We start from the raw sequence: 14137 nt of genomic DNA, 5'->3' as shown, positions 1-14137 counted from the left end.
AATAATTATTTTGTAAGAAAGATAAAAATTAAAAGGTTCTGATTATAAAATTATAAGTGAGTGATGCAAGTAATATCTTACACATTTAAACATGAGACCTTAAAAAATATGTGACAACCTCGTGCATCAACTTATTAACTTAGAAGATTAATATAAGCCACAAAAAACAAAGTTGTATAATGTATTTGGAATAATTGTATGGTATTCCAAGGTGTTTTCATTACGTTGTAAATTATAATTATGATAATACATTTCATAGTTGGGTATTCGATAAGAGTAAAAAAAGGGAGAGATTTAAATAACAAGCCACAATAAAATTGATGTTGCTCGTTCTGTTTTGTAGAATTAGACCCTTATGTTCGGCTTTAGAGGGGTTAGGTTTCATGTACCCCCCCTCTTCTCTTCTTTGTATCTTTCTTTTTTTTTTTTTTCTAAAGGGTTAAGGTTTATGTCCCTCGTTCTTTCTCATGTTTCTTTGTTATTGCATTATGAGGGTTTAGGTTTATGTACCCCTTCCTCCGTGTGACTAGGTGTACCTTTTTTTTTGATATCAACAAAATTCTCGTATTGTTGAGGCTTTCAAAAAAAAAAAAAAAAACCACACACACACACACTCACACACACTATGATGAACTTGTAAACAGTTTAAATTTATATATTTAGGCACAATAAGTTAACGACTCAAACTTGAGTTTTAGCATAAATTACATGACACAACACGACACACTCTGATCGACTAGCGCCCTTCCCTTGTTTCTATGATAATATATAGATAGGCCCTCCAAGGCTAGTTTTGCTCGTATATATATACTATTATGTAGTTTTTCATCTGAGGGGGCAAATGGACAAATATCTTAAGAGAAATTTGGCAAAAAATATCCGTTTCTATCATCCTAATGCCTTAGGAGAGCAAACTTGGGAAGGTTTTGCTTCTTTGAAAAAGAACACAAAATATGACGAATTAGCATACGCACAACATTAGAAGTTTTACTTGGATTGATTACGATACTTTGATCTAAATCAATTCTACACTTTGACTTTGTTGCTTCCTCAATTGACAAGGGATGGTATATGGTCTCATCATTTTCTGAAATTACGTTTTTAACCTCTCATCATCCGAAAGTCCAATAGGCTTAAAAGTCCAATAGGTTTATAAGTCAAGCCAAAATATTAAGCTCTAAAGATGCAGAAGCTTATTATTATTTGAATTTTTCCATATCATTTGTGAAAATGGTAGATAGTTTTCATTGAATCAGAATGGTACAAGGAGATCCTAGCTAGTTTCTTGCTGTTAACCTTTATAAAAATTATGTCTCGACACAATCATAGGCAAATTGTATCTCAACGCGACTCCTTAAGTTAGCAAGTGGATATTGTACACTCTCAACTTGTCAAGTAGGGTTGCGAAAATAACCTTTCCTAATGGCTTTGTAAACAGGTCAGCCAAATTCCAGCTTATTGGTGTGGAGGTAGTGGAAATTAAACCTGATGTGAGATGTTGTTGTACTAGACAGAAGTCACGCTCTATGTGCTTCGTTCTCTCATGAAAAACAGGATTCTTCACAATATGTAAAGCAGGTTGGTTGTCATACAATGCAAAGTTGCTGCTTCAAGATGTTTAACTCGTAACTCCTTAAGTATGTATCGAAGCCATATGAGTTCACAACGTATATTTGACATGGCTCGTTACTCCGCTTCAGTGGAGAAGCGTGCAACAGTACTTTGTTTTTTGGCTTTCAGTAGCAACAGTACTCTGTGTTTATGGCTTTCGGTCCCAAAAATCTACAGTAGCCCGTAACCGATCGTCTAATGATAGGACAAGTAACCCATTGTGAGTCGCAAAACGCCTTCAACTTGATATCATTTTGCGATGGAAAAAAACAAACCATGACCCGGTGATCCCTTGAAAAAACAAGTCATAGGCAAATCGTCTATATCTCAACAATCATTGTTATCAATTTTTCTTTTTCACCACAAAATAAGGTGCGGATTCTTGTGGTACAAGTACAACCTAGACATGGTTTTCAACTGTTCTGTACATATTTGATGTGTTCCATCGAAAAAAGTAAGCCTCAACCCAGTTTTATTTTCACATTGTTAAGTCTAAAAGTCATTAGAGAAACGGAAATGATTTTCACACATTTTTTGTTTTGCAATATTTCAGTCCGCTGATTTTTCTTAAACTCATCCGATTCAATGCTCAAAGTGTGTGGAATTTGACCATGGTGAATTGAGCGACTATAACACTATGCACCATGTTTCTGTACACTCACACAACAACACTTAGGTAGGGAGCATATGGATTGCATTTGTTATGGCATAACCTTAGTAACTTTTTCTCTCTTCTTTTCTTACCTATGCTTTTTTCGCGTAATTGATGTACAGAATGAAATCGGTGTTGTGGACACTAGAGTTCACATGAAATAAGAGAGAAGTGAAGTGATGGTTCATATGCACCGATGCACTCTATGAAAGTTATTTTCCATGACATTGGACATAATATAAGTTTATGCCTTGTACGCATTCAAATATTAGTTACCTCTCCACTCTTCGATAAAAACTTAGTTGAAAACATTGTGCATGCATCTGTCTTCTCTGACAAGTTAATTACGTAAATATTGTTATTTGATATAGGATTTCTTCCATTTCTGATCATATTACACAGATATTTTATGAGTTTCCTTGGAGATATTTTTAAGGGTATCATTTGCGTTTATAATTAACTGGTGTACATGTACATATATAATTCCTTTTTTTTTCATAGAAAAATGCGTCAAATGACAAGGCTTAGAGAGTAATTAATCGTGAGTTGAATGAGTTTTTCTTAGTTTTTAGCTGCAATAATGCATTGTGTACATCCTTGGTGACATTGCATGTTGCCTTTGTCCAACTTCACAGAAGCCCTCGTGTGCCTTGCTTTTCCAGTCAACAAAGAATTTTGGCAACACCACAAAGTTGATCGAGTTTTCTGTTGTAAGTGGTCCAAGTCATTAGGGCAACTGCATAAAGATCGAGTTTTCTACTGGGGAACTTCCCTATAAACTTAAAAGGAATGACCATGGTGATTTGACCTACTAAAGCACATGCCACACACTATGTTGTTGCATCCTTACACAACAATATTTAGGTACGGTGTAGGGGCTGCATTTGTCATGTTATAGCATTTTCTTTTCTTTTCATACGTATGTTTTTTATTTCACGTAACTTAGAAATGACACGAAGTGAGTGTTATGAGCATGAGAGAGCGTGTGAGGAGAAAGATAAGCAAAATGATGGTGGACTGATATGTATACACTGACTGCATAGAAGTTATCAATTTTAGTGGACACGAGATATATAAGTTCGTGCCTTGTGCACATTTCGTCTAAAATTTAGTTGAAAAATGTTGAGGTACAATTCACACGAGCGGTGCATGCAACTGAGACAGCTCAATTTTTCTTCCACTCCCTATTGAAGTATTTAGAAGAGGGATTTGACTTCTTAAGATTGATAAGGAGTTAAGTTTCATGTTATCTGTTTTTTTCAACTACATTATGTGCTTTCTGTGACATTTGAATGATGCTTTTGTTCTAACGTTAATTACAGAAGCACTTATGTCATAATCGCTTTTCCTCCACACTCAATAATCCTGTTTGGTTATAATTATCTTTGAACAAATAATTACCAGCAATTTCAGTGAAAATCAAAGTTGGAAAATGTAACCTTGTTTTATACAGCATATTGGACCCAGCAATACACATAAAGCGCATAACATTCAAACTAGTCATTGAACATCATTGATTTAAGCCCCCACAAATCAAGTTCTTCTTCTGGGGAAGCAAGAAGCAAGAAGCAAGAAGCAAGAAGCAAGAAGCAATAAGCAATAAGCACTAAGCAATAATTGGAGGCAAAAGCAGAAAAAAGTTGAAAGCTGGTTGGTAGAGTGTCAAATGAGATCCACTCTAAGGAAGAGAGACAACAAGGTCCCCTTTAATATCTAATTTACAGACAACAATCAGCATCTTCTCTTCTTAATTATCGCACTCACTTTCTTTTGTGTTTGGCTTTTTCTCAGGCTGCTCCAATTATTCTCCTTATTCTCCTTTAAACACTCAAAAACTTTGTTATTATAATCTGAACCCACCACACTTCCATTCTTTTTACGATAAAACTCAATACCCTTGTAGTTCAAATGCTTAAAAACATTTACAACCGCGTTCGAAGTCCTATGTTCAAATTTCATTTCCCTTACTACTGCTTGTATCAAAACAAAAAACCTATGTTGTATACGGTGAGAGAACGAAACTCCTACTAAACACTTGAAGTAGTTAGCTCACTTTTTTACGTCTTTTTTGCAATAACTGATGACGTTATCAACATGTAACATGTAGCAAGAAATGTAATATTCAATTGAACACTTTAAAATTCTTTCTTATTCTACTCTACAGACAACAACAAAATAAGAAACCCAAAAGATCACTCTTGTTTGTACATTTTGAGAAGAACATCATAAGAGGGTGGAGGGAATAGGGTCGAGATATTACACAAAAAGATCAAAATTTGAGAATTGAGATAGAAATGCAAATTAATAAATTAATTAAGGGAGAATAATTAATAGCCAAAAGTTGAGGGGCACAAAAATAAAGTTGATTATTTAAATTGTAATTAACCCTATCATTTTGTCTGTTCTGGCTCTACCGTGCCACTAGCTACAGGTGTTGAATTAAATATAACAAAAATTAATTAAGAGGGTGTATTAAATTAGGATTTTAATTCTTTTAATGAATTTATGGAAATTCAATCAGGATTTTAAGTGATTCTCTGAAATTTTAGGTGTATCCAATTAGAATTTTAAGATAGTTTAATAAAATCCTTAGAAATCCGGGTGTATTCAATTATGATTTTAAAGAAGTTTATAACATTTTAGGTGTATTAAATTATAAATTGATTTTAAAGAATTTGATAAAGTTGATGAATTAGAGGGAATTTGAGAGATTTCGTAGTGTATTTTAAGCATCCACAAATCTCATATATTCTCATGAGATTTCGAGGGAATTGAATCAAAATTTTATATGGAATCTCTACAAATAATTAAACTCTATAAAAATCCATGGATTTATACATCTATTAAAATCTCTCACATTCTCAATTGAATACACTTCTTAAATTCCAAACCAAGTAAATGAACAACTATAGACAACACTCTGGAGAGGGCTAAAAGTCCACAAGCTAAAAAATGGTCTAATTTTTTTAAAAACTCATCTCTAATCGAAGATTGGACTATAATTCTATGAAGCCCACCAGCATTATTTGGCCAAATGTAGCCCCCCTCTTAGCATTTTTTAGGGACTGAGCTACTCAGTTGCAATATTTTGTCCAAAATCAACGACTAGATTTGAAAACATCCAAATGTAGTTTAATTAAATTAACTATTAAATGTAAAGTAAACTTAAAACTGATAAATTATTAAAGTGCTTATGTTTATTCTCTTCGGTTAGAGATGGCAATGAGTATGGCTTGACGCTAGTTATTTAAAAATAATATTTTGTAAGACTATAATTCTAAACGGAGCTATATTTAACCATTTCAATTGGAGATAACCTCAACGTCCAAAGTATGAAGACAAATTTATAAACCCGTGCAATCATATAGCGTTACAGTCTACCAAAAGAAAAATATTCAAACGCTATATGTTATATATTATAAAACTTGTTACATATAAGTCGTTATCGAACATTGTCTTCTTTGTTGTTCCCAGTTCCCACTCTCTCCGTCCCGTTCCCGACCGTTTAAACCCTCATGCTCGATTGATTAGCCGACAAAAATCGCAGAACCAAAGAAGAACGGAAAATATTCTCCAAACATTTAATATTTGAACTCATAAAATAAATAAATCTCCAAAAAACTATCACTCTCCTCACTTCTTCTCACTCTACAGCAACGGTCCACCGTACACCCTCACTCTCACTCTCACTTTTTGTAGACCAATTTCTCTCTTTCTCTCTCTAAACTCGCTTTGATTTCACAGTTTCAGGAGTTCTCTGCTACTTTATCTCTCTACCTCCAGGCTTAGGGTTTCTGCATTATCATGTGAAACCCTAGCTCGCCCAGGGCTAGTTAGGGTTTTGGCGAGATCCGTGCAGAGCTACCGACAGAGGGCGTTGCAATGGGAAATTGCTGCAGATCTCCGGCCGCTGTCGCCAGAGAGGACGTGAAATCGAACTTTTCCGGGCACGATCACGGCCGGAGGGACTCCAACGCCGGGAAGAAGGCTCCGACGACGGTCTTGACTGGCGTGCCGAAGGAGAATATAGAGGAGAAGTATTTGGTGGATCGGGAGCTCGGCCGGGGGGAGTTCGGCGTTACTTACCTCTGTATTGACCGCCATAGTCGTGAGCTCTTGGCCTGTAAGAGCATTTCGAAGCGGAAGCTCAGGACTGCCGTGGACGTCGAGGATGTGCGGCGCGAGGTGGCGATAATGCAGCACTTGCCGAAGAATTCGAGCATTGTGAGCTTGAAGGAGGCTTGCGAGGACGAGAACGCCGTGCATTTGGTGATGGAGTTGTGCGAGGGCGGTGAGCTCTTCGATCGGATTGTGGCGAGGGGGCATTATACGGAGCGAGCTGCGGCGGCCGTAACCAGGACCATTGTTGAGGTTGTACAGCTCTGCCACAAGCATGGAGTGATTCATAGGGACTTGAAGCCAGAGAACTTTTTGTTCGCCAACAAGAAGGAGAATTCGCCTCTCAAGGCGATTGATTTCGGCTTGTCTATATTCTTCAAACCAGGTACGCTTCCAATTTCGAATTTAGGGATTTTGAAAGTATGATGCTAAGCTTCAAATTGAAGTATTCACTGATATATATAGTATCTTCCTCGAATGTTTTGATTGTGACTACGCTTGCGATTTAGTTGGCTTACTATAATTGGTTAATGAATTCTATGGTATTTAACTTCAATGAATTGCCTGCTATGTAGAATGTAGTGCAATTCGTAATGCTTGGACTGAGTTTGACCATAATTTATAGCAGTTAGTCAGTAGAGCACTTGCATTGTTGTTGTTTATTCAGTTGTCCAATACTATGCACAAGTGACTGCCTATTCGGCTCTTAGTTAAAAAAGTTACATTTTAAAATTGACATTGTTAAGTTACTATCGAAGGTTTAAATATGTAGCGAAAGCATTCATTTCAGCTTTGTACAAGTTAAAGTTACTATATGTGAACTACGATTAGCTTTATTTGTTACTTTGATATGCGAGTTTAAAGGGTTGATATGTGAAAAAATGTATTGGCTAGGTTTGCTGTAATGCACCATGGAATTAAGGGAATGACCAACTTAAAACAAAGTATGGGAGTTTAAGAGATGAAGACTTTGATAAGTAACTTAATAATAAACTTGTAATCTTGTTATCCCAGTTTCATATTAGAGAAGATGCATTGTTGTTGCAATCAATGTTCGCTCTTTTGTTTTACACTTGTGTCTGGACTTGTCACGCACTTACATCCTTTCCAAAGATTGTTTTTGTCTTTGATGCTCGAATCTTGTAGATTCCTTGTGTGTGTCAGCAAATACTGCTAAACAAACCTTAGGTACCTGAGGCTGGAAGTTAAAGTTCTCTTTTGAAATGAGTTAGGAAAAAAATCTGATCTCACTCCTTCATTCAAGTAATGACAAAGCTTGAAATAGTTCTTTAATTAGCTGCCAACAGAGTAAGCAGGTTAACAGCGTTAAACAGACATTGAATGAAATAAGTTTTTTCAAAGGCAGAACATGAGGGTTTGAAGAAATGGAGGAAATGGATTCTCAAGAACCAGAACATGGGTTTTTGAGATATATGAAGAGATAGATACTTGAGAACCAGAATATGGGTTTTTGAGATATTTGAAGAGATGGATACTCGAGAACCAGAACATGGGTATTTGAAGAAATAAAATTTTCTTTTTCTGATATGAAATAAAGACTTTATAAAGTGGAAAAGGCTATGAGTTACAACAATAACATCTAACTGTGAACAAGAAGTCCAAATAACTAGATTTCTCCTAATACCTATTGGGTGTGGTAAGCAGGAAATTCCCAAGTATTGTTACTGTTATTGATAACTACAACATTGCAAGCATGAATTTCTGCTGTTTTTTCTTAATTATGCTAATTGAGGTACATTTTCTTGTCATATGCATGGATGTTGCTATCTTCTTATTAACTTCTACAAAAAATTTAGGTGAGAGGTTCTCAGAAATTGTTGGAAGCCCATACTACATGGCTCCTGAGGTGCTCAAGAGGAATTACGGGCCAGAAATAGATATATGGAGTGCAGGAGTTATACTGTATATTTTGTTGTGTGGGGTGCCCCCTTTTTGGGCTGGTAATTATATTTTCCATTACTCTCTCTCTCTCTCTCTCCAGTATCTTCCTCACCCCCTTGGGGAGGGGAGTTTATTCTGTAAAGAGCTTTGCATTTTACATTGTGTACTTCTACGCAGAGTCTGAACAAGGGGTTGCACAGGCAATTCTACGTGGGCTGATAGATTTCAAGCGTGATCCATGGCCCAATATTTCGGAGAGTGCCAAGAGTTTAGTTAGGCAAATGTTGGAGCCAGACCCAAAGCTACGATTGACTGCAAAGCAAGTTCTTGGTATTGCATCTTTTTGTGATATTCATATACTTTGTGATAGGATCCATTGCACAATTTTAATGTGGCAATTGAGCAAGCTCCCTTGTTTATATTATGAAGAGATTATGCTGTTAAAAAGGTTAATGTATTCTTCATATGATTTGAAATATATATCAAGTATTGCATTTAACAAAACTCTAGATAGGTATCTTGGTACATGAGAAAGAAATTTTGACATGCGTAAACAATGCAATGGTGTGGACAGCTACATTTCTGATCTTTAAGGATGACAATATGACAGTCTCCAAATGGAGGAAAGCTTTGGTTTTCCCCTAGATTCCCACTGAAGAACTACAGGAATTTTGTATTGTTTATCTTGTATAGGAAGAACGTATAGTTGTGTCTTGCTTGCTTTAAGTTAGTACCTAATGTGTCATACTTTCTCCTTTTTCAGAGCATCCTTGGCTCCAAAATGCTAAGAAAGCACCGAACATTCCCCTTGGAGATGTTGTCAAGTCAAGGCTCAAGCAGTTTTCAATGATGAACAGATTCAAAAGAAAGGCCTTGAGGGTTGGTTGACTGCTCTTACAAACTTTCTAATATGTTTGGTGTATTGTACTATGTTTCAATAAAGGTCGTACCCAGTGCACAAGGCTCCCGCTTTACGCAGGGTCTGGGAGAGGTGAATGTCGGCTAGCCTTACCCCCATTTATGAAGAGGCTGCTCCCAAGTCTCGAACCCGAGACCTACCGCTCATGGGCGAAGGCACTTGCCATCGCACCAAGTGCGACCTCTATTGTACTATGTTTCAATGCAAGTAATAATTTATGTGGAACTTCAAACAGGTTATTGCAGATTTCTTTTCCGTTGATGAAGTTGAAGACAGTAAGGAGATGTTTAAGAAGATAGACACTGATAATGATGGAATTGTTTCAATTGAAGAATTGAAATCTGGACTTCGGAATTTTGGATCCCAGCTTGCCGATTCTGACATTCAGTTGCTTATTGAAGCAGTGAGTATTGCTTCATTGTTAACTCTTATCAAAATTAGTTCTAGCATCGCACCAACTATTTACATAATCTAGTATGCATTAAGCAATTAAGTTATATATTGATATTGAGCTTTACATGGTTCTCACTTTGTTTAATAGACCAATACTTATCCTCCAATCCATTCTGTTCAAAGGGATTAATCTTATATTAATTAGACATGTTCTTAGGGTGTTGGTGTTCAAGCAAATACACATTAGTTAGATTTAGATACAACATTTGTTAGGTGTCAAATATCCGCACCTAATGCTTAAATTTTTTGGGTTAGATATTCATTTATTACGTATTTAACAAATTCAACCTATGCACTTTATAAGATCAAGGATAGACCTAGGAAACAAAATTTTCTTCTAGTCCCGTGTACAGTAGGAAATAATACTGTAAAGATGCATTCTAAGGAATATGACTAAGTCATCTGTAGGTCCAAATTGTAAGATTATTCCTTCGTGGAGATTGGTACTACCATACTTGATACATTCTTAGATTGAGACATTCTTACCCATTTGGGCCCAGACCTCTAAACCCAAATTTTTTTCGGTGAAGCTGATGATAAAGCATACATATCTTGTTGTAATTTATATGGATTTTCTGTTTTCATGTCGTGTTTGGTAGTTTACTACTGGCTCTGTGTCATTGATTCTCAATGACCTTTGTTCCTGCAGCATGGCCACTTTTTCGAAATTACTGAATGAGAAACATAATTTCCATAGGTATATCAGTATTTCCTGGTTTTAATTTGATTAGTTTGTTGGTAACAGGTTGATACTAATGGGAAGGGTACTCTGGACTGTGGAGAATTTATTGCCGTTACCCTCCACCTACAGAGAATGGCAAATGATGAGCATCTTCACAAGGCATTTTCCTACTTTGACAAGAATAACAACGGCTATATTGAACCAGACGAGCTCAGGGATGCATTGATGGAAGATGGGGCGGATGATTGTACAGATGTAGCAAATGACATATTCCAAGAAGTGGACACAGACAAGGTGAGGACTCGAGGAGCAATTGCTTCTTACACTCTTACTATGATATTGCGATGACGAACTTCCCTTCTTTTTTTTATTTTTTTTAAATTTTTTTTCCCAACTTGTGAGGACAAACTGATGTTATTGTTTTGGTGATCCAGGATGGGCGTATCAGCTATGAAGAATTTGTCGCCATGATGAAAACCGGGACAGATTGGAGAAAGGCTTCTCGTCATTACTCAAGAGGGAGATTCAACAGTCTAAGCATAAAGCTGATGAAGGATGGTTCCATAAATTTGGGGAATGAGTGAAAGCATAGACAAGTTTGGTAAATGGATTGTTGATGCAAAAGAAGTAATTCGGTATTTTCGACACATCAGCGAAGTAATTCGGTCTTTTCGGCACATCAGCTTCTTTGCTTTCATTTGTGATTATTGTAAGGGTCCCTTGATTTAGACGGGGCTCCTTTTTGCTTGGGTGCCATACAAGTTGGATCATGGAGGGGGGATGGGTATGTTCGTTTGTCCCTGCAATCGTCTAATGGTGTAAAAACACGGTACCCGGTAGCAACGACACAGCATGTATGTATGGTTTTTCTCTGTTAATCTTGTACGCTCCAACGTTTTGTAGCTGTATTTTGCTTGATCATATTGGATTGAACTACATCGTTGCTGTGTAGTGTGCGTTTTCTGGACAACACGAGTACCTCATTGTTTGGCTAAAAGGCCTTCCCAATTAAATCCGTTTCTCCAAGGACTAGCTGAATAAAGTCACAACTCAACTAAATCCTAAACCTTTGGAATTTCCATTCATTTACAAGCACTAATCCGTAATCGGGTGACTTGGTGAATAAGTCAAGTTTTCCTTCGCTTTTACGGAATACTGAAAACTTATTTGGTAACTATTTTTATATTTTCAAACAAATGGGATCTAAAATTAAAATCAAGCCCAAATTTAAAACCTCTTCATCCCCAAATTCCATGCTAGTAACGTCAGAAAGCATGCATCGCACTTCAATCCTGGCTTGAACACGGTTGCTTGACTTTCATGTCCGACCGTGGATACAGCCCGATCCTGGAGACCCTTAGACCACCCTTGGGACGTACCTGAACGAGAGTCAAATCTTTTTTGGTTACTAAAATGTTGCGTTTTAAAGAAGTTAGAAATGGAAGAGGATCCTCTCCTGAGCTCAGGATGGGAATCCTCCTTACCACGAAATCCGGACCGTTCAAATTTAACCAACGGTTTCAAACAGGAAGCCCTCTAAAAGTTATAATAATTGCAACCGTTGGATTAAATTTGAAGGGCCCGAATTTTGTGGTCAAGAGGATCCCCATCCTGAGCTCAGGAGAGGATCATCTTCCGTTAGAAATGATTAAACTTGGAAGTTTAAAATTAGTGTGAGGGCATAACGGGTAAAGAAATGGATTCTTGATGAGTTATTTCTCTAGTAATTAGAATACCATCTGCAGCTAATGCCTATCGCTCACAACTAAAGAAGAATATCAAGACCTCTCCCTCATGTGTTAAAACTTAAATTAAGAGTTGAATTCCTCATATTGTGTTGGCCCACCTATGTTTTCATTTTCGTATTGTTAGTTTGCATTAAAATTCTAATTCTTATTTTGATTCTAATTACGAATAAGTAAACATCATTTATTTAGTTGTTGACTTGTTATTGGGCTTCTAGCCTCACATATTACTTAAACAAGGAAAAAATTTATTCAAAGCATTTCTCATTGCCAGTCTTCACATTGCCTTAATTTATGTTAGGCCTAATCGGATAAATGGTCCCCGTGGTCATAAGGTATTCGGATGATAGCCCATGTGGTAAAAAAATTCGGATTTAAACCCCTGTGGTCACAGTCTGTTAGGATTTAAACCCCTGCGGTCTAACTCTGTTAGGATTTATGCCCTTCTATTAAATAATGCTGACGTGGCTGCCACATATATGCCACGTGGCTGCCAAATGTCTGCCACGTGGCAAAAATAATAATTTTTAATTTTTTTTAAAAAAAACCTGAATTTTTACAAAAAAAAAAAAAAAAACCCAGATCTGCAAGAACAAGAAGAAGAAGGAAGAGGGAGAGGGAGGAGGGTCGCGCGGGGAGAGGGCTCCGGCGAGGGGGTTGGTCTTCGGCGGGAAGAAGAAGAAGAAGAAGAAGAAGAAGGAAGAGGGAGAGGGGGAGAGGGAGGAGGGTCGCGCGGGGAGACCGGCGAGGTGGGGGAGTTGGTCTCCGGCGGGAAGAAGAAGAAGAAGGAAGCAGGAGAAGGAGGAGGGTCGCGCGGGGAGAGGGCTCCGACGGGAAGAAGAAGAAGAAGAAGGAGAAGAAGTCCGGCGGAGGGGGGGGGAACGGGCGGAGGGTGGGGGGAGCTTGTTCTTCTTCTGCAGATCTGGTTTTTTTTTTTTTTTTTTTTTTTGTTGTAAAAATTCAGGTTTAAAAAAAATTAAAAATTATTATTTTTGCCACGTGGCAGACATTTGGCAGCCACGTCAGCATTATTTAACAGAAGGGCATAAATCCTAACAGACTTAGACCACAGGGGTTTAAATCTGATTTTTTTTACCACAGGGGCTATCATCCGAATACCTTATGACCACGGGAACCATTTATCCGATTAGGCCTTTATGTTAGTATTCTCTTTATTTTTTATTATTTTAATCAAGAATTGGATTGGCCGTAAAAGAGAAGTGGGTTGTGATTGCATACCCATACCCGACGCAATTAGACAAGCACAATAAGGCTATGTGCAGACTCTATTTTTCCAATGTAACATGAAAATGGCATCGAACGAAGTGATCGGCCTGAACAGAGTGGTAGAAGCCATTCCTCCTAATGACTTCTTAATCCAATCCCAGGGAACAGATTGCAAAACATTAACTAATAAAATTTGCCTGTTGATGTTAATATGTTGTTATTATATTCTTTTATGTCAGGTTAACAGTTTCATATGCTTTTATACGTATAATAAATAGTATTTTGTTGCAGTCCTATCAGATTAAGAATGTGATTATGTAAATTTTAGTATATCTATGAGTATCTTGTAGTTACCTATTAGGAGTTGATTATCTGTAAAGAGATGTAATCCTATAAGGGTAAGGATTCTACCATTCATACTACTATAAATAAAGGCATAAGGAGGTGATACAATACACACCTCATGATTAAATCTCTCTCTTTCTCTCTTGTTGCTGCTGGCCCCCCCTCTCTATATTCCTTAGATCGCTCAGTTAATTAGACCTACAACACGCCATCAGCACGCTCTTGCCAGAAGCTAAAGAACTGAAGGATCATAGGAGGAGGCTATCTTCCACAAATTCAAAGGCTCTCAATTGTTTTTCTACCAATCAGGTTCTTCTAAAATAAATTAAGATATTTGAAAAAACCTTGAAGCATGAACCCCCTATATTTATATTTTCATTTCAATTATATATATCGTATACATGTTCATATAGTTTGTCAATATATATAATTGTTCATGCATTACAAATATATGCTATGTGGAATTGTGAGTCAATAGAATT

The 14137-nt window shown here is 37.0% G+C and overlaps 1 protein-coding gene across 1 annotated transcript; it reads left to right on the top strand.

The window, feature by feature from the left end:
* Positions 1 to 5704: 5704 nt before the first annotated feature.
* Positions 5705 to 11274, top strand: LOC103433613 (calcium-dependent protein kinase 13). The gene is made up of 8 exons (XM_070819976.1): positions 5705 to 5929; positions 6008 to 6767; positions 8200 to 8343; positions 8462 to 8614; positions 9048 to 9163; positions 9439 to 9606; positions 10402 to 10632; positions 10773 to 11274. The coding sequence occupies exons 2-8, from the start codon at positions 6146 to 6148 to the stop codon at positions 10920 to 10922; spliced, it is 1584 nt and encodes a 527-aa protein (XP_070676077.1). The 5' UTR covers positions 5705 to 5929; positions 6008 to 6145; the 3' UTR covers positions 10923 to 11274.
* The last annotated feature ends 2863 nt before the right edge of the window (positions 11275 to 14137 follow it).

This window comes from Malus domestica, chromosome 04 (assembly GCF_042453785.1).
Source record: "Malus domestica chromosome 04, GDT2T_hap1".
Taxonomy (NCBI): domain Eukaryota; kingdom Viridiplantae; phylum Streptophyta; class Magnoliopsida; order Rosales; family Rosaceae; genus Malus; species Malus domestica.
The sequence above is the reverse complement of the archived record's forward strand: the minus strand, read 5'-3'. Positions and strand labels throughout refer to the sequence as shown.